Source organism: Canis lupus, chromosome 36, assembly GCF_011100685.1.
Source record: "Canis lupus familiaris isolate Mischka breed German Shepherd chromosome 36, alternate assembly UU_Cfam_GSD_1.0, whole genome shotgun sequence".
NCBI lineage: Eukaryota > Metazoa > Chordata > Mammalia > Carnivora > Canidae > Canis > Canis lupus.
In genome coordinates, this window is record NC_049257.1 from 14,332,803 (window position 1) to 14,358,870 (window position 26,068).

General features: G+C 38.1%; 1 protein-coding gene across 1 annotated transcript in view; it reads right to left on the reverse strand.

Annotated features, from left to right (window-relative positions):
- LRP2 (LDL receptor related protein 2) overlaps positions 1-26,068 on the reverse strand; it is a 196,572-nt gene that overhangs the window by 120,616 nt on the left and 49,888 nt on the right. Inside the window, exons 5-14 of the mRNA XM_038584752.1 lie at positions 18,059-18,169; positions 17,614-17,727; positions 16,252-16,368; positions 15,126-15,278; positions 13,965-14,084; positions 7,318-7,446; positions 5,489-5,658; positions 4,069-4,286; positions 2,758-2,964; positions 378-580 (exon numbers count right to left, since the gene is read on the reverse strand). Coding sequence (XP_038440680.1) covers positions 378-580; positions 2,758-2,964; positions 4,069-4,286; positions 5,489-5,658; positions 7,318-7,446; positions 13,965-14,084; positions 15,126-15,278; positions 16,252-16,368; positions 17,614-17,727; positions 18,059-18,169 — 1,542 coding nt within the window. The remainder of the gene's footprint in view (positions 1-377; positions 581-2,757; positions 2,965-4,068; positions 4,287-5,488; positions 5,659-7,317; positions 7,447-13,964; positions 14,085-15,125; positions 15,279-16,251; positions 16,369-17,613; positions 17,728-18,058; positions 18,170-26,068) is intronic.

A 26,068-nucleotide genomic window follows, 5' to 3' on the forward strand; every position in this document is an offset into this window, starting at 1 on the left:
AATATTAAAGGATTGAATATAAGTTTTCTCTTAGGAGAATGAGGATATATATTTTGGTTTTGTTTGTTTGTGGTTTCTTAATCTCAACATTTAGATAGGATCTGGCACATTGCAGGTGCCATTAAATATATCTGTAACATACATCTCTTAAGTTCCTTGTAGATTTGGCATTTTAACTCTGAAATACATCAATTTTTTCAGAAGGCCCCATGATCCACAGAGCAGTTTCAGAGCATTTAACTCTCTAGATAATCCATCATATATTTGAAACTGCCACCCAAATCTCATGAGATCACAAGTCATTAACTTCCATAGCATTGAGAAAATCTTTCTACCAAGGCCAAACTGAGCAGGGTTTCCATTGTTCTGGGGCATACCATAGGGCTGCCTGAGGGAATGGTAAACAGTCACTCCAAAGGGCCTCAGAGAAGTCTGGTGGTACTCTTGTGGATTGGTCTCTGTGAACTTGTTTGCCTTCATTACAGCCATCTTTGTCCAATCAGTAAAGAACACACGATCTTCAAACAAGCTTATTCCAAAGGGATGAGGAATGAGTGAGCCTCCATGGATTACTGTCTTCCTGTTATAAAAGATGTGTATTAAAATTTTTGTTTGCCTTCATTTTGATTAAAGGTGAAATTAGTTTGAGTAAATGCCTGAAAAGCTAAGTAATTTCTTGTTTACAAAAATGAAATATATAGAAAAACACATTTTAAGATGTGGGTATAATTCGACCTACATTTGATAGAAGGATTTTCATTTGTCTCTTGAGAAAGAACCTTGAAAATAAAATTCCAGTCCCAGCCCCAGTTTGTTCTGGATTTTTTGAAAAATTACTGTTTTCTTACATGCTTCTCAATTCTATTAAGTTTGCCCCATAAAAAAAAAGGGCTAAGATGTGAAGTACCATTTCATAATGCATAGGTGAAAGAGTGTAACACGGGAATGCAAATATGGTAGCAGATACCTTAAACCTACTTCACACTGCACCATTATCTTTTTCTCAACAATCAGGGAGCAGGATAGTGAGAACAATTCAACCACTAGCAAACATACAGACCTATTTCACTTTGGGAAATCAAAAAGTAGTGCTACCACTACTATACCTCTGCTTCATAAAACTGTCTGCTCATCATACTTGTAAGTGGAGGCACGGGGCGGTCAGAGCTGCTTAAATGGAAGAAAAAGAAGTAAAAGGTGCCAAGCAAGGGAAAGAAATCAACAGTGTCTGCCATAGCTACTTCTACGTAAATGATCATCCACACACGTCACACAAAGAAAGTGAGGTAGAGGAGGAGGGAAAACTCATTTTTTTTTTTCCTCTTTGCAAAACAGGAAAACTTTAAAGAAAAATCTTAAAAACACTGAAAACTAAAAAGCACAACAGTACTCTAAAAAAAGAACTGAAGATACTAAGGCTGGGAAATACACCAAAAATGGGGGGAAGGGGAAAGAAACCTAAGGTGGCAAGTTAGTGCAAACTTTACACACTCAATAATGACATGGTACATTAAAATTAGAGAATGGTTTTTCTTTTTCAGTTAGCAAATTCCAGAACCTTGAATGCCACCTGCTGGCAAAGCAATAGGAATGACTTTATGATTTCAGCTGTACTCATGAGCTTTTTAATAGCTCTTTGATGTTTCTTCACAGCCTGCAAAGCACTCAAAGATTTCTGAAACTCCATTGATTTTTATGTTTTTATACTTTAATCTTAGCATAAAAATATTTAGACTAATGTAATGTCAAAACACCTATGAAAAAAAAATTCAGGCAATTTCTCAATCGTTTTTGAATGACTTATTGGGTTGATTAAGATTTTTTCATTAAAGTAATTCATCATATTCTCATTATGGGAATCAGTATAAATGATGAGAAATTATAGTCTTAATACTTAATCATTTCATTTAACTAAGTAGAGATTGTTCTAAGAATATGAAATCCAGTGGCAAACTGATACTGTCCTTACAAAATCCTCTACAAAATAGGGATAAAGGAGAAAACAAAACTATAATAGTCCTTCATCGAGAAAACAAAGTCAAGTCATTTGGAATAATTAAATCAGCCAGCTTATTTGCTGAATCCACAAAGAGCAGTTTTGACAAATTTAAAACCGTATCTTAACCAATTTTTGAAAACTTCAAAAGCAGAGAAACTAAAATAGTTAACAATTTAACTTAGAGTTAACTGTCATCAGACTAAGAAGATGAAATAAAAAGTATGCCATATTTTATGTTCAAATATTCTGAGTATCTTTGAAATATATCAGGTAAAAATACAAGTCAGAATTTCTCTTTGAAATTTGAACTACATAGAGGTAGAGTGAAGTCCAATTAATTCCCACAAGATAATGTTAAATAAATAATAAAACTTATTTATTCACTGAGGGAAAATTAGTAAGGTAAAAGATAAAGTAATCTTTGGAAACAAACCATAAGGGACCCAGAAAAATAAACAGACTCAAAAATTAATGAAATAATGTGCTTCATCTAGGAGTTGCGGAGCAGTTATAGAGGAGAAATCAAAGAACAAATGCTCTAAGTAATATATAATGAGTATTATCAGGGAATTCAAGAAAAGTTTAAAACAACCCCCTCAAAAAAAAATGTCACTTCACACAAAAATCAACACAAAAGACATTCAAGATGTAATGTCAACCAACAAAGCAGTATTTTAATTCTGGTCCCTCTGAATCCTGCTCCAAAAATTTTATGTACTTTCCCCCGAACTTATGAAGCCATAAAAAACACTTCTTACCTTTGAATTCCATCGTAAGTTACAGTCTCAATGTAATCAAAACGGCAGTCAACCCAGTAAACACGCTTTGATACTATATCCAGAGTTATCCCAGCAGGCCATCCCAGTTTTGTTTTTACCAAGTCTTTACGGTTGGTGCCATCCATGAAAGCCCTTTCCAGCTTCGGTTCCCCAGAAAGGCTCTCCCAATCTGAGAAAAATAAATAACTACAGAAGACAAACAAAAGATGAAAGTCAGTTATTTTACAAGTTTGTCTGGAAAATATATTTTTAGGTTGTGTGTTTGGATCAATGGAAATTTCCTCTAGCTGATTAGAGAAGCACAGGAGTATAAAACAACAAAGAAAAACATCAGAGAATATGAGGGCCAATCGGGAGAGGCAACAACTCCAAATAGCAACTATTAAAATGCACCAATAGGGCAGCCTCAAAATTCATATCCATCTTCTTAACTTTCTTCCCTGATCCCTGGCTCTGCCTTTTACTTCTCTTTTTTACCCTCAGGAAAACTTACAAATACATTTTGAAATAAGCTATCAAACCATTTCCCTCCTTAATTCTCCATTCTAGGGCATAGTCCAGAGAATATATCCATTATTTTCAAGGAAAGACACCAAGATATCATGAAGTAGAAATGAATGATCACCATTCACCAACCCTTCAGCAGCCTAAAGTTCATACAACCATTTTAAGACTCAACTTTGAAAATCTAGGAGAAAGTCAAGTCTCTCATAACTGCACTCAAATGTGGACATGGGGAAAATTTAAATTTACACCTGGAGACAGGTGAGCATTATCAATCTTGGTGGGGTAATTAACACTGAACAACTTGTAAAGAGGTATTAGCATTGTCATCTTAATCCCAGTTTATAACAAATGAGTGCTAAAAAAGGATAGCTCCGATCTTCTTTCCCCTTTTTTTTCTTTTTCTCTTTTTTTTCTTTTCCCTTTTTAAAAAAATTTGCACCTAATTCATGTTAGAATGATAATGGTGAATCAAAAGTAATGTTCAGTTGTAACAACATTATTAGACTGAATCAGAACACAGTGTCCAGTCTCTCAGCCAGGCAAATGTGGCAAACACTAAAAATAAAATTCACACCCCCAAAACTCACATATTCATATAGTACACCAATAGATATATGCTTTAAAGCTTATATGAATGGAGACATAAAATACATAAAATGTTCTAGTGTACAGACCCTATAAGAAATCAGAATGAGCCTTTACTTAACCCAGTGGATGCTTTACCTTTAGGGAGAAATAAAGCTTCAGAAATACTAAAATCAGTATTTTTTTCACATTACTTACCCAACAGTTGGGTCCACAGCAATTCCTCTAGGATGCCCCAAGTTTCCAGTTATAAGGATAATCCGATGGCTTCCATCCAAATTTACCATATCTATGCGGTTGACCTTGGTCTCTACCAAATAAAGTTTATTGTTAATCCAGTCCACAGCTAGATTCTCTGGATCATCAAGAGAAATGACTTCTTGGATGTTGAAACCACTAATGTCAACTGAAAAAACCTGAAAGAAAACCCAAAATTACACTTAAACATAACCGTGGGCACTGTTTTCCTATATTCATTCAGTATATCTATGTTGTAAAAACCAGTCATCAAGATTAAAAAAAGAAAAAACCATAAGATGCCTAGGTGGCTCAGCGGTTAAGTGTCTGCCTTTGGCTCAGGGCATGATCCTGGGGTCCTGAGATCGAGTTCTGCATCAGGCTCCCCGCATGGAGCCTGCTTCTCCTTCTGCCCATGTCTCTGCCTCTTTCTCTCTCTCTCTCTCTCTCTCTGTCTGTCTTTCATGAATAAATAAATAAAATCTTTAAAAAAAAAGAAAAGAAAAAATGAGACTTGTAAAAAATTCTGGGTTACTGGGGAGAAAAAGGGTTTCTTTAAAAGTATATGTAAGGCAAATATAAAAAGTTGGATTTCTTTAATCTTGCATTTCTAATTCTTGGTAGCTATCAAAAGTTTAATGAATGTAGAATTTTTTTGTGGAGGAGATGGTGATGGTTTGTTTTCATTTTTAGCTGTAATCAAATCAGAATTTTTAATAATCCAAATTCTCAGTTTTTAGAAATTTTATGCAAGTTACCACTTAATTGTATTAAAATTTTGTTAACAGTACATGGAAATGCAAGAAGAAATAAAATTCCATAACTCTTTAGAAGTCTCCAAAATTTATGTTTTGAAAATCTCCGTTGCATCACTCAGAGTTGAAATTAAATCTATCACACTTTCCAAATAAGACAGCATAATGAAATTTTGGCTGTTAAACAAAATGCTGTCAATATTTGTTACCCAATCTTCAATTACAGTTCCATTTAGAAGATGCAGGTAAAATCTGATTTTTATCATCCAAAGAAGCAGAGTACTTTTTACATTTTCAATGATCAAGTTTCAAAAATTACTACCAAATATCTATCCAGTTTTGAAAGAATGTCTACTATTTCTTTTAATTAGGCTTTTGGACTCCATTTCGAATAAAATTAAAAGTTGCTCAAGGCTAATCCATATAATAGACTGCTTTGTTTAATAGGTCACATGTAATAGTATAGCATGGAAAAGGTGCTGATTAACATAAAATATCTCAAGGGCCTTTTTTGTTAGAAAACAAAAGAACTTTCCCTTCCACTCCCCCAAAAATGAAAAACTATCAACACTTTGTGCTTGGGGTTCTATCAGCTCCCAAGCTACACTCCTGAAATTTCTATTTACCTTATCTTGCACGGTGTCAGTCCAAAAGACTCTCTGTAGGTGATAGTGAAAATCCACACCCACAGCCACTCCATGATTTTGAGACTCTACCAGTATCGAAAAGGTCCTTCCATGAATATCACCAATTAGCAAATCCCGACCATTGGAGAAGATAACGGAGGCTTGCTCAGCTAAATGTGAAGAAGGAAGGCATTATCACTCTTTCAAGTGAACAAACATACGCCAATCACCCTTTCAGGCAAACTTACAACTGATTTGCTTCCTGCCTTTCAAATACTTCTTCTATGTTATCTTATTTGATTTTAAAATAAACTTCTGAGGCAGGCATATTGGTGTCGTTCTACTCAGTTTACAGATAAGCAAACTGAGGCACAAAGATGCTTGATGAATTGTCCAAAATCACAGTAAGTTTGGAGCAGAGTCTACCAAGAAGCCGAGTGTTCTGACTGCTAGTCCAATGAACTTTCAGTGACACTGCGAGGAATGCATCAGATATTTTCAAGAATCCTCTATGATATGGGCACCTCACCAAGCAACTGCAGATTGGGTAAAGCACGGAACATATTTTATGGATTACTGGGAAATTCACTCTGAAAAACATGGCAGTGATGGATTTAAATCTGTTTTACCTACATATTCACAAGCATGCAAAATGATACATGAATATCAAGGTTTTCATCACAGTCTTGTTTGCAATAGCAAAGGATAAAAAAAAAATGACATAAAGCCCATGAGTGGGGCATCAGTTAAATAAATAATATGCATCCAAAAATTGATTATTATGCCACCAGAAAAAAACAAAAAGAATGAGGAAGAGGACTCTTTAAAGATACACATTGATAGCAAAATGCAGCTGTACATATAGTTTACTCCCATGATCTGCAAAACCAGAATTAGATACCTATATTTATACATTCTTATTTATGTATTTAACAATCTCTAGAATTAAAATAAACAATAATTATCCATGGGACAGGGAATTGGAGACGGGGCAGAGAGGAACTGACATGGAGAAAGACATTTTTATAATTTAAAATTTTTGAACACATTACTTTATTATCCTTTCAAAAATAAATACAATTGTTAATAATCAGCTGTACCAAAGTTAGTAAACAGCAAATCAGATATTTCTACAAAAAAATAACTTGGAAATGGGCAATTCATCAATTCTACGAGCAGATAAATTTCAGAAGGCCAAAGGAACTTCCAGACTACGTTTGAAAAAAAAAACAATTGGGGAAAAAAAAAAAACAAAGATCTTATTCAGAAATGCATGGTGACAAAATGGAGGGGAGGGGGGCATCATCTTTTAACAGATTTTTCCCAATCTGTACTACAGTACTTAGACTTAGATTGACTCCAACAAAATGCCCAGAATGAGGGCATTCCCCAAAATTCCAATACAAATTTCATAGGTCCATTTTGAATCACTCTTAAATTTTTCATAAACAATGCCAAAATCATTTTTATAGGTACTTGTCACCCACATTTGTGGTAGGTAGATTAAAATTTAAATGTCCAAGTAATCCAAAAAAATACATTCCACAATTAAATGTCGTAGATAACACAAAAGCTCAGACAAAAAGTAAACAAACTGCCAATTTAAAAAAATGACTAATGGTCATAATTAATAAATTTGTCCCTAATAAGCAAAATACAAAATTAATGTGGACCCATTCTTCTGGCAGCAAGGCCGCTCCTAAATTGTGATGATAAAACCCTACTATCCACATAAATTCTGGTATTTCTTATGTCATCTACTATGGAAGGAGGATATTAGCTGTAAGTTTCTAGTTCAGGAATAGAGCAAGTACCCTTAATTTACTTACAGGAAGTATTAGCTTTACAATGCCGCTGATGCTCCAAGACATATCCTTCCGCACAGCGGCACTGATGGTGGCCAATTCGGTCTTCACACATCTGATCACAAACTCCCCATATCTGGCAATCATTAAAATCTGTCACATAGGAAATAAACATTTGTAATCATGTTTACCAGTATTTTTTGAGCACACTCTGACAAAAATCTTGGAACAGCTACACAAGAATGTGGTGATACCTAAATAAGCACTGTCGAGGTAGCATAGATTCTAGGCATACAATAAAAAAATAGGAATTCAAGGGATCCCTGGGTGGCGCAGCGGTTTGGCGCCTGCCTTTGGCCCAGGGCGCGATCCTGGAGACCCAGGATCGAATCCCACATCGGGCTCCCGGTGCATGGAGCCTGCTTCTCCCTCTGCCTGTGTCTCTGCCTCTCTCTCTCTCTCTCTCTGTGTGACTATCATAAATAAATAAAAATTAAAAAAAAAAAATAGGAATTCAAAACAGGCATCTTCATACTATGGAAGATCCAAACGCATTTAATCAGCTTTTTAAAAAATCTACACAAAGAATAATTTTACAGAAGATGCACAGCGCTACTTAGATCCACAGCCCCGTGGTATTGCATTTAATTTATTACTGTTGGTTTACAAAATACCTGAATTTTGGTGTAAATCCTTCCCTTCAAAACTATGCTTTCCGATTTGGAAAGCCACTAGACAACTATGGCTTCTTAAATTTATATTTAGATTAATTAAAATGAAATAAAATTAATAATTCCATTTCTTAGTCTCACCACATTTCAAGTGATCAATAGCTTTATACAGTCGGTGGTTACCATATCAGAAAGTATAGATATAACAGCACATTTCTACCACTGCAGAAAGTTCTACTGGACAGTGCTACATCACAATAAAGTAAGGCCTACCTTGTATCCAACCCCTCAAGAAGACACAGAACTGTTACTGCAAAAAAGTACCTGGAAATATCCATTTACCCAGCTGCCTTTCCTCTGATATCAAAAATTATAACCAAAATTAAATTTAAATTAGTTTTAAATTTTAGTTTAAAATTAGTTTATTTTTCTTAATAACTTATTATTAATTAATAAGTGCTCACTGAAAGTCCATTACACGACAGAGCTGTTCACTGTCACAGAAGTCCTAGTCCTACTGTGTAAAAGGAGATTCAATAAAGTTGACACATAAACAATACAACATGGGAGGAAGGGTACAGGTGGAACAATCCAAGATACAAAGTCTTCTCAAAGACTATACAGCTTAGGGATGGAGAAAATTGTCCCATCTTGGTCGCCTGGTGCCAAATATTTCATTGACCCTCCAAGCTCACATCCACTCTTCACCTTCCCTCACCCTGTGCTCTTCCCTGGGAGGAAAACCATCACAGCCTACACCAAGAGGTTCTCAGTAAATTATAATTTCTGAAAGCGTTTATCCTCGGGTCTAGAATTCTCCACATTTCTAGGATCTGATTACACTTGCAGCAAATGTCAGAGTTGTGAACTCGGTTCTATCTTACCTATTGGATGGCCTACCACCTCACAACCCCCCAATTACAAAGCTTGAGAAAGTCCTGGGATCAAGCTAATGTTTCCAATTTTCCCTCAAGACCAAATAAAACAACATGGGCCTGCATTATCTTTCTTCCCAAGGACTGTGACTAACCAGAGGAAAAAAATTAATCCAACTTGGACATGACAAGGTGAAAGGCGTGTGGGTATAAATGAAAGGCCCTTCGTGATTTATCTCTTCTGTGCCCTCGCCTCAGCCCTGAGAAAGCACCACCTGAGGCTTCGCCTCAGTAGAAATGAAAGTACAGAATATGCGCCCTCTAATTCCCAGAATGTCATGACCTCATTTTGAATGCAAGACCGATGAGAATATGCCTAAGGGTCTGGAGTCACCCAGGGAGCAGGAGTTCTGATGTAAAACAGAAGAAAACCAAAGGTGAAGAAGTCATAACTAGGAATTCTTGGGTGCTGGATCCCTGGGTGGCTCGGTGGTTTGGGTCCTGCCTTCGGCTCAGGGCGTGATCCTAGAGACCCGGGATCAAATCCCATGTCAGGGTCCCTGCATGGAGCCTGCTTCTCCCTCTGCCTGTGTCTCTCCCTCTCTGTGTGTGTCTCTCATGAATAAATAAATAAAATCTTTAAAAAAAAAAAAAAAAGGAATTCTTGGGTGCAAATGCCCTATCACCTGGGCTACAAGTACTTTAAAGGTTTGAACAAGTGTATAAAATCTCTGTCACTTTTAATGGCTGAATAAGATTATATTCTCCATTATGGAAGAAAATGAAGGCTAATTAATATCCACGATCAGCCAAAGCGGAAACAAAACAAAATGAAAGTAGACTTGAGGCTTTTCATGAGAATAGAAAAGTAGTGAAAACTGTATAAAATTCTAAAACACTACTTTATAATACACCTCCCACCCCATTACCTTTATCTATTTTTCTTTCCTTTTCACTCTTTGTCGCCTCGTACCAACAGATACCGCTTTGAAAATAATTCAAAAACCCCTTTTTAGCCTAGACCTCCTTGGACTCCCTCTGAACCATCTGGCTGTCTGAAATCCCACCATGCTGAATGACCTCCCTGCCCTAACTCTGCGCCACGATGTCATTCCGTCAACAAACAGCATGTCCTGTCAATCAGAAACAATAACCCCGGTAAACTGCTTCAGCACGCCTCAGAGGCTCCACAGCCAGGTCAAGACTACCAGGGGCAGATGAATGGTAGAAGGACACAAGATTTTGTGTCAGGATTACTCAATTTTATTCTTGATTACCACTGAGGCATTCAGTGGGGAGCCATGTCGAAGATGGCAGATGCTGCATAGGTTTCCAACACCTGAAGCCATGCAGAATATTACAGCCATACAGAGTGTTTGTTGAATTGAAATGCTTGAAAGAACAAGCTTGAAAGAACAAACAAAAACAATTTCCCTAAAAGCTCAGCTGAAACAAGTGTAACCGGTTTTATAATGTCACATATTAAAATTAAGGAGTTCTCTTTACAAAGAGAGCAAAGTGTAATCTTCCTTGAGATAAATGTGAAATAAACGTTAACCCAGCTTCAAAACTCAGGGGCAAAGAACACATCCTTGAAAAACAGGGAAGATCACAGAAAAGGTCTCTATAGATGGCAAGGGCCCTAACACAAAAGCCCTCAATTGCAGACTTTTGAGCTTATCTCCAAATGAAGTTATCTGTTCTAAAGTCCCAGGCACATACCACCGAGATTAAAAGATGTCATCATAGAAAGTTAAAACTAGTGCCACAGTATCAGATCACACTAACTTCCAGTATGAACTGGGTGTGTTCCATGAATCCTGAAATTATCTTGTGCCAGAGCATAACATTGGAATTTTCTATAGTACATTCATTGATAGGTGAAATGTAAAAAATCTTGTTATGACCATTTTTCATTTATTTCAGACTACAAAACAGAGAGGCTCAGACCTCTGACACACATGTGGCCCTAGACACTTAGAAATACAACCCAAAGCTCATCATAAACTTAGATATTGGGGGGAAAGTACTGGAAATGTGCTACCTAGACTCAAATGTGCCCCCCAAAAGGTGGGGGGCTGCAGGGGCTAAGAACAAGTGTAGGGCATCACAAGATTAAACTAGGGATTCTGAAAGAGCAATCACTTTTACTGAAAAGACTTCACGGCCTATCAAGTTCCGAATGCAAGGCAGCCCAGCCCCACCATCTCCTCTTTGGGGGTTGAGAAAGGAAAGAAAGAGAAGCTGACGGAATACTGAGAATGTGGCTTCTGGTATTTCTATTGGAATTCCTTTTCTACTAAGAGAAAGGAGAAATGCCTAGAGAACTAAAAGACTGGAAATCAAATTGGCAGCTGGGTGGCAATAAGGGGCGGGGGGTGCAGAGTGGAGGAGCCTGACATTTGCCAAAGACAAAGGAGCAACCTCACACCCACGGATGAGCACCACCCCGGGGGAAAGGGGGTGCTGGCTTCGCAGCAATGCCAGGCAGCACAAGCAGGGGTTCCAAAGTCAGAAAACCACCTAATAATTGAGGTGAAAAATATGAAAATGTGAAAAATATTCATAAATGACTTGAATGCATCTCCAATGTGATGCATTGTGATGGTGATAATGACGATGTTGGTAATAATAAAACACAAAAAAAAAACCCTGATTTCATTTAATGCCTGCTGCAGATCACAATTTTTTATTTATAAAATGTTTTCAAATGATTAAAAATTTGAGGGCTTAAGTAATTCAGAATTGTCTCTGAGTCTTCAGAATCTCTTAGGGTGATTTGCATAAAGCACAAGTCGTGTCTTATGTTCATGTATTATCTTGTAATATGTTTTATATTCAACAAGAAACTATACTGTAACTTAAAAGGAACAATCAGATCGTGGGCAAACTTTGGAGCATGGTCCAGATACCAGAAACCTAAAATTACCTCCGTTGAACACCAAAAGGACAACTTCACTTGGATTGTTTAACTGGATAGAAAAATCTCATTTTTCTTGGCATATGACACATAAAGAGGCCCATTATTATGGTTCTCAAAAATCCTGGGGAATAGACTTCCTCAAAAGTTCCAAATGTGTAAACCGAAGTTAATTTGTGGCATTAATTTTTTTCTGGCTGTGAGTAGTTATTAAGATCAATCATATTTCATAAAGTATAATCACAAGCTGAGACTAAAGACTGAATATGTTCATCAGGTTTATCCAAATTCAGTATTGTTGACAAAATTATATTATATTTGGAAATTACTTCAGGAGGAGCACTTTTGTAAAAGTATTTATGTATGCTATGTCTGTTTTTATTCAGAAAGAAAGCCCTGAAGAATCTTATATTTTTTTTAAAGATTTCATTTATTTATTTGAGAGAGAGGAGGGAGAGAGAGACAGAGAGAGAAAGAGTGCACAACCAGGAGGAGGAGTAGAGGGAGAAACAGACCCCGCCAAGCAGGGAGGCCAACAGAATCCCAGGATCATGAACTAAGCCAAAAGCAGAGGCACCCAGGTTCCCAAGAATCTCCTATTTCTAAGAACTATAAAAAGAACACAAATATCTTGGGAAGATCTGAATCATCTATCTTTTGGAAATCCATAGATGGCTACCAAACTTATTTTTTTTTTTAAGATTGATTGATTTTAGAAAGAGAAAGCACAAGCAGGGGTGGGGGGAGAGAGAGAATTTCAAGTAGACTCCACACTGAGCATGGAGCCAGATACTTGGGGTTTGATCCCATGACCCAGAGATCATGACCTGAGCTGAAACCAAGAGTCCACCACTTACCAAACTACACCACGACAGGCACCCCTACCAAATTTAAGTTTAATGAATAATGATTATACAGTTGCCTTCCAGGTGCCTTTTTACCAATACCAATTAAAAGAAAGATTTTTTTAAAGATTTTATTTATTTATTTGAGTGAGAGAGTGAGTGAGAGAAGGGGTGAGAAGGAAAGGGAGAAGCAGACTCCCCACTGAGAAGGGAGCCTGACGCTGGGCTCAATCCCAGGACCTTGGGATCACGACCTGAGCCAAAGGCAGACGCTGAACCAACTGAGCCACTCAGGAACCCCCCCCTTTTTTTTTTTAAACCCCTTTGGACACTTTCTGTAAAAGGTTTATTGTTTACATATCAAAAATCAGAAAGAAGGAGGGGCACCTGGGTGACTCAGTTGGGTAAGTGTCCGACTTTTGACTTTGGCTCAGGTCATGATCTCAGGGTCGTAAGAGCAAGCCCCATGCTTGCCCTGGACATGAAGCCTGCTTCAGATTCTCTCTTGCTGTCCCTCCCCCACCTTTAAAAAAAGTTAGAAAGAAGGAAAAGAAATCAGAGTATTAAAAATCCATTGTTCAAATCCTAAAAAAATTAAAAACTGATACTTGGCCATAGTAATTCTCCCATCATGAGACCCCCATCCTCATCACAGAAGGATGCAAAGCTAGCTCACATCAGAATCAGAACTTTCCTAGAGGGAGAAATCCTTCTTTAATTCATATAAGAGAGATGCAAGAAATATTTGGTGCACCAGCATCTAGTTTAATGCCAGCCAAATGAAGGGAAATGATAGCATTTGTTCTTGAACAAAGCTTCAAGAAGCTTCAAGAAGAGGTGAAAATCAATTAAATTAACCACCAGCATGGCATGGGTACTGACTGGCCACTGTCGTCAGCATAGCAGCGAGCTGATGATTCACTGCTGTTAAGTGACCACTCTTGTTGCTGGGTCCTGAGGAGATTGGAGTTTCCTGGAGAAGAGGCCAAAGGAGCAGGCAAGGGTACTTGATAGGTTCAGGCAGCAGCTGTTTACCAACCACAGAGATGTATTAATACAACCAATATGGCCATGCCAACCCTGCTTCCAAAGACTTCTTCCTTCATCAGGCTGTAGACCGGTATCCACGTAGCTAGTCAATTCACTCAGAAGAACCACGCTTTTGTCTTGTGCACCTCAAAAAGTTTCTCCAAGTTAAAACTTCACATTGTCCAGGTTTACTATGGAGACTGTGTTACTCTTGGTTATAAAGATCACCACGCCTACCCACAAGCACAAACACCTTGATGTTGGAGATCATAGAAGCCATTGATGCCGCAGCACTGTGACGAAACACTGGACACTCCCATCTGTCACTTACCGACACAGTTGTGGGTATTATTTTGGTCAACGATAAAACCTGGTGGACAATAACACATCCCTCCACTGGGTGACATGTGGCACTGGTACTCACAGCTCAATACAGAACACAAATTCACATCTAAACAGAGAAAAACACTTTGTTAAGTGAATTGTGACCTCTGGGCAAGACTGGGTACTATAAAGTAAACGTTTCTTTTAATGAACCTAAAAACTAAGTAAACATGTAGCAGAGGCACAGAAATTACTAGCATTCAAGCTTTACTACAATATTATGCAATAAAAGTTCAATTCATATTTTTAAAAAATAACTCCTTTTAAAGTTATAACTATGTGCAAGTATACATCATCGTAAGTGTCATTTACAGAAAAATCAGGTCATGAGTCTTTTTTTCTACATAATAGAAAAAGTCAAGAATTCTCAAGTGACTGATTGAGAATAATATTCAACATGTTAACCATGGCGACTTCTAAATTACTACTAGATAATTTATAGAGTACACTATTGTCAAAATAAAAGGTATAAATTGTATTCCCTTACAGGACCATTAATTATCCACACAACTGATGGAGTAATGGTGGGGGGGGATATTCTACAGCCACGGGGGGTGGTGGGGGGTTAGAAAACTAATAATTCAAGATGTATTCCAGGGACCAGAAGCTTCTTTTTTTTGAGTATAGCCAAATAAGACTTTTCCATAAGTATAAGCCAGGGAATAAATTCTCCAGAACACCTTTAGAATCACCAAAATTGCCATTAAAATAATTCTGCCTGGGTAAGGAAAAAACACCACATATATTTTGAATCTGGGCTTGGACAAATTATTTGTTTTGGCCAATAACACATTCAGCAAACATGACCTAAGAAAAGTTTAAAAGAGCTTGCATGGTAGGGTTCACCTTTTCTATTACCACAAGGAAAGATACTAGCCTGAGCTTTTATTGCAACATCCTCGACATGTGAGTGAGCTGCTCTAGGCCCCAAGAACTTCCTAGCCAACCCACAGAACTATGAGGAATATTAAATGTTTGTTTGTTTCAGCCAGGAAGTCTTAGGATAGTTATGTAAATAATGATACTCTCTGTATTTGGGGATTTATCTATTACAGAAAACCAGAAACATCTTTATCTGAAAGCTACCCACATAAATTTCCATACTCACCACAATATCGCCCTTTGGTGCTATTGTTTTCGTCTTCTCCTTCTGGACAATCTAAAGTCCCATCACAAACATTTGCAATTGGGATGCATTTTCCAGACTCTGGACAAGCCCATTCACCTGGGTAACATTCATGAATACGGTGTGTACTGCTTTCTGCAGGGGGAGGAATAAAAGAGTCACAGGCCACATTAGAGGTGGAGCCAGCTCTTTTTAATCCATAAGTAAGAGAGAATATACATCAGTGGGCAAAAGAAGTCGACAAGTGCCTAAACTAGTAATTTCTAACTCGACTACTGGTCTTTTATTGGGATTCTAAGAAGTGGCAAATGGAATTATTTGAGTTCTCTTCTTTTTGATTTTTTTCTCTTTAGTGGAATGTCAACAGTGTAAGAAAACCTATGACTAAACTGTAGGAAGACTACTTCTTGGAACACCAAAACCAAAGGATCTTCCCCGTGCATCACTCTTATGATACTTGCTTTATGGTGTGGGTGTTAGTAACTTCTGAACTACTGGAGGTACACCTTGTGAAGGCGGTGAATATCATTGGAATTTCCCTCTCAAAGAATCTTGAAACAATTCTCTGGGTAGTAGCCTTTCCTGCAACTACCACTCCGTAGTGCTTTCTCACGTATTCCCCAGGTGGCCTCTCTTCTACCAGGGGATGTCTGTGACTCATATGGTTAAAAATCTGAATTTGAGAACAAAAAACTGAACTGTTACCAAGGTGCAAAGTCATTTTTAAAGGTTATAAGGTCAAGGAAAATCACATTTCCCTCTCTTTTCCTTCCTTCCCCAAATACAACATGTTGTATTTCTTTTATACAAATATACCTAGTTAAAATAAGCAGTCTCCAAAGGAAAAAGTCAGCATGTTATAGAAGGGGGACAGACTGCCTCATCTATTTTGCTTTAATGATAAGAGGGAAGAGATTATAATTATAAATTATAATGTGAATTCATTGTCTTTTCAAGAAAAGCTAGTGGAGTCTCTCCTTCTTCCCCACCTACTAAGTTACTTAAATCACAGCCAATCCTGAGACTTGCTTGTCACACAGATAGTTTCTAACCAGAGAAGTAAGAATACAAGTGCTGGAAAAACAGTCAGACTCTGTTCTCCTCTTACCACATCCATTTTCATCTCCATTATCTTGACAGTCATTCTCTCCATCACAGACCATATTTTGACTAATGCAGTAGCCGCTGGCACAAGTGAACTGGTTGCCTCTGCAGGTCTCATAGGCTGGAAGGAAACAACAGCTGCACTCCAAAGACACAAATCATTTGGGAAAAATCAAAGAGTTCACCTCACTGCTTAAACTTCTGCCAAGTATCTTGACAAAAAAAAAAAAAAAAAAAAAAAATACCGGAAAGAAAAGGAGGAAGAGATAGAAAAAGAAGGGGAAAAAAGGAAGAAAACATTACAGCAGCTTTGGGTCAAGGAAATGAACTCAGGTGCCAGTCTACATTTCTCAAGATTACAAACAAGGCAGAAGGCAGTGTGCTGTAGGCTGACACAGAGCTAAGAATGCAGATTGATAAAGGTGCTACAGGCATAGCGATGTCCACTGTGCCCAGACTTTGTCACAAGCACTGAGACTGCTCTCCAGGACCAGATAATTCTGAGTCACCCATTCCATGTTGTCACATACTGTTTAATACAGTCTCTGAAATAAACCCATGAGCCAAGAGGGAAATCATGTATGACTCCTAAAAGGTTAGTGAATATTGAATAGTGAATATTGAAAATATTTAACAAGGGGTAGGTGCCAACCAGTCAAAACAGGTGTTGTGACAAATCATAACATTCTGGTAAATAAATAACTACAGAAAGGTGCCAACTAATTTTATGAAACTAGTAAAACTCTCTCACAGAGACTTCAGACTACATATTCCAATAAAATGAGTCCAGAGTTGGCAACAATGAGAGGTGGTTTGCATTGCAGGCAGTGACACATGGGGAAAAAAAAAGTAGGGTCAGAGTTAAGAAGCAGAGGGAATGAAAGCCATCTGCACCACACTGCAACTTTCCTATCCTTGCAATTTCAATGTGGTTAAGAATTTCAAAGTAACGAGGAGAGCTAGGACCACTGCTCTTAGGGAACTTCCCTCTCTTCAAAGTCCTTCTCTCATTCTCCTATCAAAGTTATCAAAACCATTGCTGAAGTATGGGTAATTTGAGAGCCAAGTGACATAATTCACCCCACACCCTTGTAGCCTAAGAGAAAAAATGCACACTGTCCATCAGCAATCCTTCAACTCTACACAGATCCTTGGAAGATAAATGAGCCCAGGTCTAGCTACGCTACTGAAGCTTATGCCATGGGCTCTAAATGATATTCTGGCTCCATCTGCCATCAGACATAGTGACCCTTTTGTTTGAAAAGCGTGGTGCATTCGTAAAAACACAAACAAACAAACAAACAGAAAGAGAACAAAGACAACAACACTCCTAGCAACCTGACCCAGCAAAAGGAAATCACCGTACTGCAAGAAAGTTCATCACTGCCGTCTTCGCAATCGAGGTAATGGTCGCAGACGTAGGCACGAGGGATGCACACCCCGCTGTCACACTGGAACTCGTGGTGTGAACAGACCTTAGCTGCGACACAAGGGTAACAAGGGAAAGCAGAAAGGGAAGCTCAGTTCCACTGTAGCCATTTAATTTCACAAGAAGATTCTGTCTCAAGTTTGAAAAGAGATTTTTTATTATGCAGCAGCATGCTGGTAAATGTTTAACAACCAATTCTCCAGGAACAAAAAGGCCCTGACTTGTAGTGTTTGCCAATTTCCATGGTGCAAATACTCCCACCGTGGCTGACTTTAAGCTACCAACATGGATTCACTGAACACATATTCAAGAAGAGATTGTGTAATCGGCCAGTATAAATGAGCCTCAGCATACCACCGCACGTCTTGTACACATTACTTACTGCAATTGTTTTCATCAGAGAAGTCTCTGCAGTCAACTTTCCCATCACATTTCTGACTGCTGTTATAGCAGGCTCCATTGGCACAAGTAAGCTGTTCACACGTTGGGTAGTCTAAAAGAATGGAAATAGCACACAAATCTTAAATTAAGACATTCCCTCTGCAAACACTTCTTAAGTGACCGCTACATGCTAGACATTAAATGCTGAGCATATATTGACCAGGTCTCTTCTGTAAATCACAAACTGGGTTGTATGCTAATGTGGAAAAGACAGAGTTCTGTGGGAATATATTGTAGGGGAAGTCTGGAGCTTAGGGAAGTCTCCCCTAAAGAAGTGACCTCTGAGCTCAAAACTGAAGAATAAGAAGGAATTTAATTTATTTCAAAATGGAACCTTCAAAAAAAAAAAAAAAAAAAAACAAACAAAATGGAACCTTCTTTTACGTAATGCAGATAACAGCCCAGGAAGCCAGTGTACCACAAGTGCTTTGAGAAATGAAGCACTGTATCTTTCACTAGAGGGCTAGAGAAAAGTCAGGAGGGCTGGGACCTAGGGCACCACTCAGTAGCTATTTACTCTTACTCAAGCTGCTAACCCTCTTGGTTACCACTTCATTATCCCTTCATTTGGATAATTCACTTCACAGGATAGAGGGACCTCAAAAGACCATTTCTACCAAAGCACTATGAAAAGCATAATGTGCTCTACAAGCACAGACAACTGTTACCATGTTATACACATATGCTGTCAATCAGATGCTTAACTCTGGTTCTCCAGGCTGCAGTGGAAAAATCAGGATGCCCCTGCAGGAATAACGGGCTGTGGGTCGCTCCCCTGTGTGCACCCAGACTTGAAATGCGTGTCTTTCATGATCCCCAAAGGTTTCACTCCTTATGTCCTTATGTGGTTGGTTGTTTCCCCCATCCTCTAAGATCTAGGATCCTGTCTTACCCATTTTAGAATCCCCAACCGTTAGTGCAGAGACTGGATCACTACTCAGGATACTCAAGAAATGCTAGGTATTGCTATTAACTTGTCACAGATGAACTTTTTTGTTTAAGAGCTTCCAAAAATATTTTGAATTTCTGTCTTTTATGGTGTTTATTATCTTCCTTTTCATAAATTGATACCTTGGTCTGATTTGTGGGTTTTTGTTTTTTTTTGTTTTTTTGTTTTTTCAGAAAGATCAGTCTCATAACAAGTCTCATAACAAGATAATAATCTTCAAATTCCTTTTTAACTAAGGAAAAAGTATATCTTAGATAAGATCTCAAAGACTAGACAGTGGAGTCCCACTTTGAGGCTCAATTTTGCATTGAAGAACCTACTTTGAGGTTTTATAGACATGGACAGAAAATTCCTTAGATAGTCACAAAGTCTCCTCCAAGCAGGAGCAGTGCATAAAATTCTGTGCTGAAACTATATTAAACATACCCTGTCTTAACAGTTCACTTTAATAAAAGATGGACTCTCAAATGATACCTTTCCATTTTTTGTATAGTATACTTTCATCTCTAAGGTTCAAAACTGGACTATAAGTGACTTTAAATACCTAAATTTCCAGTTATGTTTGGCCAATCATATATTAAAACGGAAGGCCTTTTAAAATAGCTGATTCAGATTTTAATTTTTTCTGAATTTTTATTTTTTAAAAGTCCATGAATCAGCTAATGCTTAGGGTTATCGCTGTCTTTTCATCACTGAGATAGTATGCATTATAAATTTACCTTCAAAGTGTCACACAACTCTGTTTATTAATTCTCACTTTGAGAGATGCAAGAGGCCAGTTGAGTCTGCCAGCAATTCACCTCCCGCATGAGCCAAATAGCTCCTACAGTCAGTATGTTGTCTAGCCTTTCAAGAGCAGCAGCAAGCAAGAGAGAGATCTCAGAAAACCCTGTCTTTGCAGTAGATAAGATATCTGTTTGGAGGAAAATTTATTTGAGCTTGGATGGTGACTACCTCACTTAGGGTGATTATGGCAGATATGAAGGATCTGGGACAAATATACACTGAGCGGATCACTTGTCCTCCCCATCCTGGTTTTTGAAAGCCAATGCCATAAAATTGAGAAGGAAAGAACCACAACAGTATCCACTGGCAGGGCTCATAGTTTACTGACATGCCTCATTCCCTCCAAAAACAACAAGGCCAGCTTGATGTCTTCAGGGAGAGTATTGTTATGGTCAGAGGTCAGCAGTTAGACACTCAGAATGAGGAACAAACAGCTTTCTTGTCTCCATCCATGCTGATAAAGAATCTCTTCTCAATCAGCAAGGACCCGCCTCAAATCCTACAAGGCTTCTGGTCTCTTCCGTGCATAGTTAACTGAGGTATCTCCCCACAGGAAAGAATCCAAGGAGCAACCGGACTCTATCCACTAAATACTGAAAATATTTGGAAATCTCCAAAGGGAACCCTTGGAGAACCACACAGAGGAAACGGTTCCAAATTGTTCATCATGAGCAAAATAAAAAATGAACAGATTCTACTGCCCTTAAAGATTTCTATTATCAAAAATGTTAATGAGTTTCGATCTATCCCAGGAAATTGGAAGTCACAATACTTTGGGATTGGGAGATATCTAAAATCTTTTACGGTTTATTTGCTAAGCAGGTCAGAGTCTAACCTGGTAAACTTTTTTCCATACAACAAATCCATTATGTAGGTGAAATGTCCTGCAAGATTTTAAGTAAAGAAAAAGTATAAGAATAGATAATACACACCAAAAAAAAAAAAAAAAAAAAAAAAAACAGAAGGACTCACCCTTCTAACTTCTGTCTTAATGGAAAGATTGACAAGTAACTATTAATTAGCCCAGAGCTCTAAAGTTTATCTAACCCAAAAATTCAAGAACACACTTGCTCACACCACATCCTCAATCCCTTCCTTACTTTCTCCACATTCCAAATGTACATGTTTGTTCCCTCAGAATTGGGAACGTCCCCCAAATATACATATAAGATTGGTGCTTTGAAGATTTTTAAAATATTTTCTCTGCTAAGGACTTTATTTGGAGCAAGAACGTTCTATGCCATACTTTTATTTAGATAATCAAGGATGAAGTGGCTTGAAAATCTCGTGGACCTCAACCTCCCAGAATGGAAATCATTCACAGCACAGCAAGATACAAATATTAACACTACTCTTTATTACCTTGACAGGAAGGCTATAAATACATTCTATTCTCAGAATTTGGCAAAAGAGCCAAAAAGGCACATAGAAAAAGAAGACAAACTGACTACAAAGAAAGAGGCATCTTAAAGGTAGATTATGAAACTTAAGCTAAGATTTAAAGGAAGACAAGAAATTACTGATTAAAGTCCTGCCCAAGATACCTGAGACCTTTCAAGGTCCTAGCGTTATCCTTTTAAGTTACTCTGAGTCAAAGGAAGGCTAATCCAATCAAATCCAATGATTTGTCAGAAAAAGTTTACCAGTTTGGCCATCAGCACTTAGTTGTACGTACTACTCACAAAATTAAATAAACAATGACTAGTACAGTCATCAATAACATATATTGCAAACCATGTACCAGAAACTTGTCTAAGTACTCAGTGTGTATGAACTCAATCCCTCTTTATAACCCTATGAGGTAGATACTATTACTCATTTTAAGGATTTTATATATGTGTCTTTCTGAGGCTAAGTAATTTGAAAAAGGTCATACGACCAGTAAATTGGAGAAGTAGAATTCAAATCCAGGCAATCTGGTTCCACAATGCATGTCCCTAGCACTACAATAGATGGAGTTAGTGCTTACAGGCTTCAGAGTAAGTAGTAGGAAGAAGCAAAAAATTACAGAAACAAAATGAAATTGAATGAAAGGAAATGGAAACTCTTAAAAAGGAAGAGAAATAACCTATGAGAAAAACCAAGGTTTCCCTTCTATGCAGTTTCCCATTCCATTTTTGGGAGTCTGAAGAAGTGAAGCCAACTCTAGATTTATGACATATTCTACTAAAGACTTCAATCTGGTATGATCTAGGAATTCCAGAAAACTCTATGCTGGGAAACCAAGCATTCCAGGAGTATACCAGAACAAACAAGAGAATCAGTACCAAAAAAACAACAAAAAACAGACCACAAAATAGCAGAGGATCCACTCTACCCCCCACCCCCACTCCAGTCAAATTCAAGTCCCTAGTCATCATGGACTAGCACCAAGGAGGTACAATACTATACAAGAGAATAAGGGAAAAGCATTTTCTGCCTCTTTTCAAAAATAATTTCAAATGGCTTGTTCAATAAAAGGAAGATTATAAAATGGAAATAGCAATTCAGCATCGAAAAGAAAGCAAAGACAGTCATCTCAAGGGCTAGTAGAACTGGACTAACAAGTGTAAGCTAAGCAGCTTTCAAGAAACTGAAGCCAAAAAGGGAAACACATTAAGTTATCTAGTTTTCCTTACCCTGTTCTCTTTGAACTACTGGGTGGTAAGCCCCAAATCCCTATCTGGTCTCCATCCATGGTGACCTGATCTTACACCTAAATTGGAAATGTGCCTGAGAGGCCCACTGCAAAGATTTTGGATCTACAGTACGCCTTTCTTCCCAACCACAGAACTACCACCCAAATCTGCAAAGGAAATAAAGACTGATGAAGTTCTAAATTCTTAAAAATTAATAAAAGTCTCACATGAGCCCCAATGTAGGAGTGACTAAGCAGCAAGATGGAAAATTGTGTATCAGATGCTCCAAGGGCTAGAGCAAAGAAGTAAGATGGTTTCTCTTGGGTGAACAAAAGTTTATAATGTGCATCAGATTTAGTGGTACTGGCTCTACAAAGGAGTTATGGAGTTATGGGTTTTCATTCAGGGTACACTGCACCTATTTCTTCCTTACGGCTGTCCCCGGTGACTCATCTGGGCAGAACAAACAGGCAAATTTTAAATGAAGAAACTACCTACACCACAGAATCATAAGAGTGGCCACTTTCAAACCATAACTAGAAATGGTGTGGCTCAGGTGTCCTCTGGGAACCTGGCTCCAGATAACTGAGGACTCATCAACCAATCATTGCTGGATGAATGCCATTATGCTAAAAGCCAGTTATTCTACAGAGTGCTAATTTCCTTTTTCGTCAGAATTTCATTCTATCCAACCTATATTTATTGAAGTCTATCTTCCTCAATACTTTGCCAAGAACTGGATAAAGAGATAAAATTACAGGTGAAGTAGAAATTCCCACAGCTGTTTTTGTTTTGTTTTATTTATTTATTTTTTGTTATTGATCAGAGACACAGAGAGAGAGGCAGAGACACAGGCAGAGGGAGAAGCAGGCTCCATGCAGGGAGCCCGACATGGGACTTGATCCCAGGACCCCGGGATCACTATGTGAGCCGAAGGTAGATGCTCAATCACTGAGCCAGGTGTCTCTCCCACAGCTTTTTAAAAATGTTTTACTTAACAAATAAATTAGTGTACAACTATAGGAGTACGAGGTACTAGAGAAGTAACAAACTTCACAAAATCCCTGCTCTCATGGAATTTAAGTTTTCTTCGGAAGAGTGGAAGGACAGACATTAAAGTAAGTGTCCTATGGAGAAAAGTGTTAGGGAAATACAAAATACAGCGGGGCAGAATGATAGGAGTGATGCAGGGGGGCAGGGGGGAGCAGGTCTCTGATAAGGTGGTGATTGAACAGGAACCACCAAGACTCGTTAAAAGAAGGTCATTGGTGGCAATGACAAGAGCACAAGAGCACTTTCAGGAGACTGGCAGGGAAGGGCAGTTTTCAGTGAGGTCAAGAAAGAAAAAAGAGAGGGACACCTGGGTGACTCAGTGGTTGAGTGTCTGCCTTTAGCTCAGGTCATGATTTTGGGGTCCTGGGATTGAGTCCCACATCGGGCTCCCCATGGGAAGCATGCTTCTCCCTCTGCCTGTGTCTCTACCTTTCTGCGTCTCTCATGAATAAATAAATAAAATCTTTAAAAAAAAAAAGGAGAGTAAATGGAGGCAGGGATATTAAAGACAACTCTATGTAACTTTGTTATGCAAGAAGGCAAAGAAACTGGGCAACAGCTGAGAAGGGTCTCAGGGTCTTTGACTAAATACAATGTGCTTGTATGACAATGATTGAAACAAGAAATTTTTATTTCCCGAAGGTTTCTCAGGGCTCTGAATTCTATCTCAACTGTAAGAACACTAAAAAGGTGTGCAGGGGAAGTGATATGATAGATAAGATGGGGTCAATCTCTCTGTTTCTGTTTTCTTCCCCGGAGTACAGAGAGGACAGTAGGAACAAGGTTTACTGGGCAGCATAAATGTGCAACTGAGTTTGAGGAAAAGCATGTACTTTATGAGCCATCACAGTCCACAGAGAGACTTGAATCAATCTCTTTTTCCCCTCCTTTCCCAGCTGGAGTTTCAACCATTAGATATAGAAAGGAAAATGTTTGAATTCTAAAGAACAGAAAGTCAATAGAAATAAAACTTCATGGACAAAGCAGCCCCAGTTGCAGGCAGACCAAATGCTGCTGATTACGAGCAAGAAAGCCCTCATTGTAACAGGGATTTTATTTACCCTTTCTTTGGCATTCCTAAGTATCAAAAGAGAAGGACTGCAAACCAGTGATAATTAGCAATAGTTTTATTCACACCCAAATCGCTCTAATATGGTACTTGATAAAAGCAAAATAATCTCTTCACCTAACTGGGAAAAACTGTACTATTTTTGAACAACCAAAAGTCATTCCAATATATTAACTGAATGACCCATAATTGCTGCAATGTTCTGATGTTTATCTTAACTCTGCATGAGCGGCTTTTCCTTGATGCTAATCCCATTAGAAGTAAAATGGACTGCAGTTTTGAATCTCTTGTTCCTTGGGGGAAAAAAATTGACAAGCTATTTAATAACAGGTGCCATTTTATAGATGGCCAGACTGAAGAATAAAATAACTTGGGGAAAATGAACTTTGATCTGTTTCACAGCTTTTTATAATATATATGCACACACACACATATACACACACACATATCCAGAAATACTTCTCAAACAGGAGAATAATCAAAAATACCTTATGCATATAGGAACACAGCAGACAAAAAGACCAAACACAATAAGCTTTCATACTACACACAATTTATCTCAAGGATAATCTTTTTAGTGGGAGTGCTTTCCCTCCTCACCATCTCACTCATTCTCCTCCCTCCCTTCCCCCTGCCACTTACACACTCTTCCTTGTTTTGTAAAAGGAATGCCTGGAATAGACACAAGGTGCTCTATGTTGGAGCTCAATGTCTTGATCTTAGAAGCTTGAAAGGGTAGGAACCATAACCTAGCAGCCTAATCTGACAGGCAGGACTATGAACTACAGGGTCAAATTTCCTGATCCTTTCAAATATTTGGGGAAAAGAATTAAGTCCTTCTTTGGAGCTTTTCCAACATCATTACTATATTTAAGTGGTTTCTAGGTACCTAACATACTTAGACTCCTTCCTATAGACAACCTTATTTCTGAGAAATAGAAAAATAAGAGTCACACTCATAGGCTGATCCTGTGTTTGTCCACAAGTAATGATTCCCATGCATCATGACTAGAGAAATAGAATAAAGTGTGATGCTTCACAAAAATGATTTCTGGGCAATACTTGCTTAATCCTTTATCATGTTGTAACATTCCAGTTTAAATAAAACAACTAGTAAACAGTTACTATATATCTGAAATGACATTTAAAATAGCTAAGTATCGGGATCCCTGGGTGGCGCAGCGGTTTGGCGCCTGCCTTTGGCCCAGGGCGCGATCCTGGAGACCCGGGATCGAATCCCACGTCGGGCTCCCGGTGCATGGAGCCTGCTTCTCTCTCTGCCTGTGTCTCTGCCTCTCTCTCTCTCTCTCTCTCTGTGTGACTATCATAAATAAAAAAAAAATTTTTAATAAAAAAAATAAAAATAATAAATAAATAAAATAAAATAAAATAGCTAAGTATCTCTATGATTAAATGGATCTCACCAACAATCATCAATGGCCTACAGTTAGACATTGTGTGCCTCCCAATGGAAAT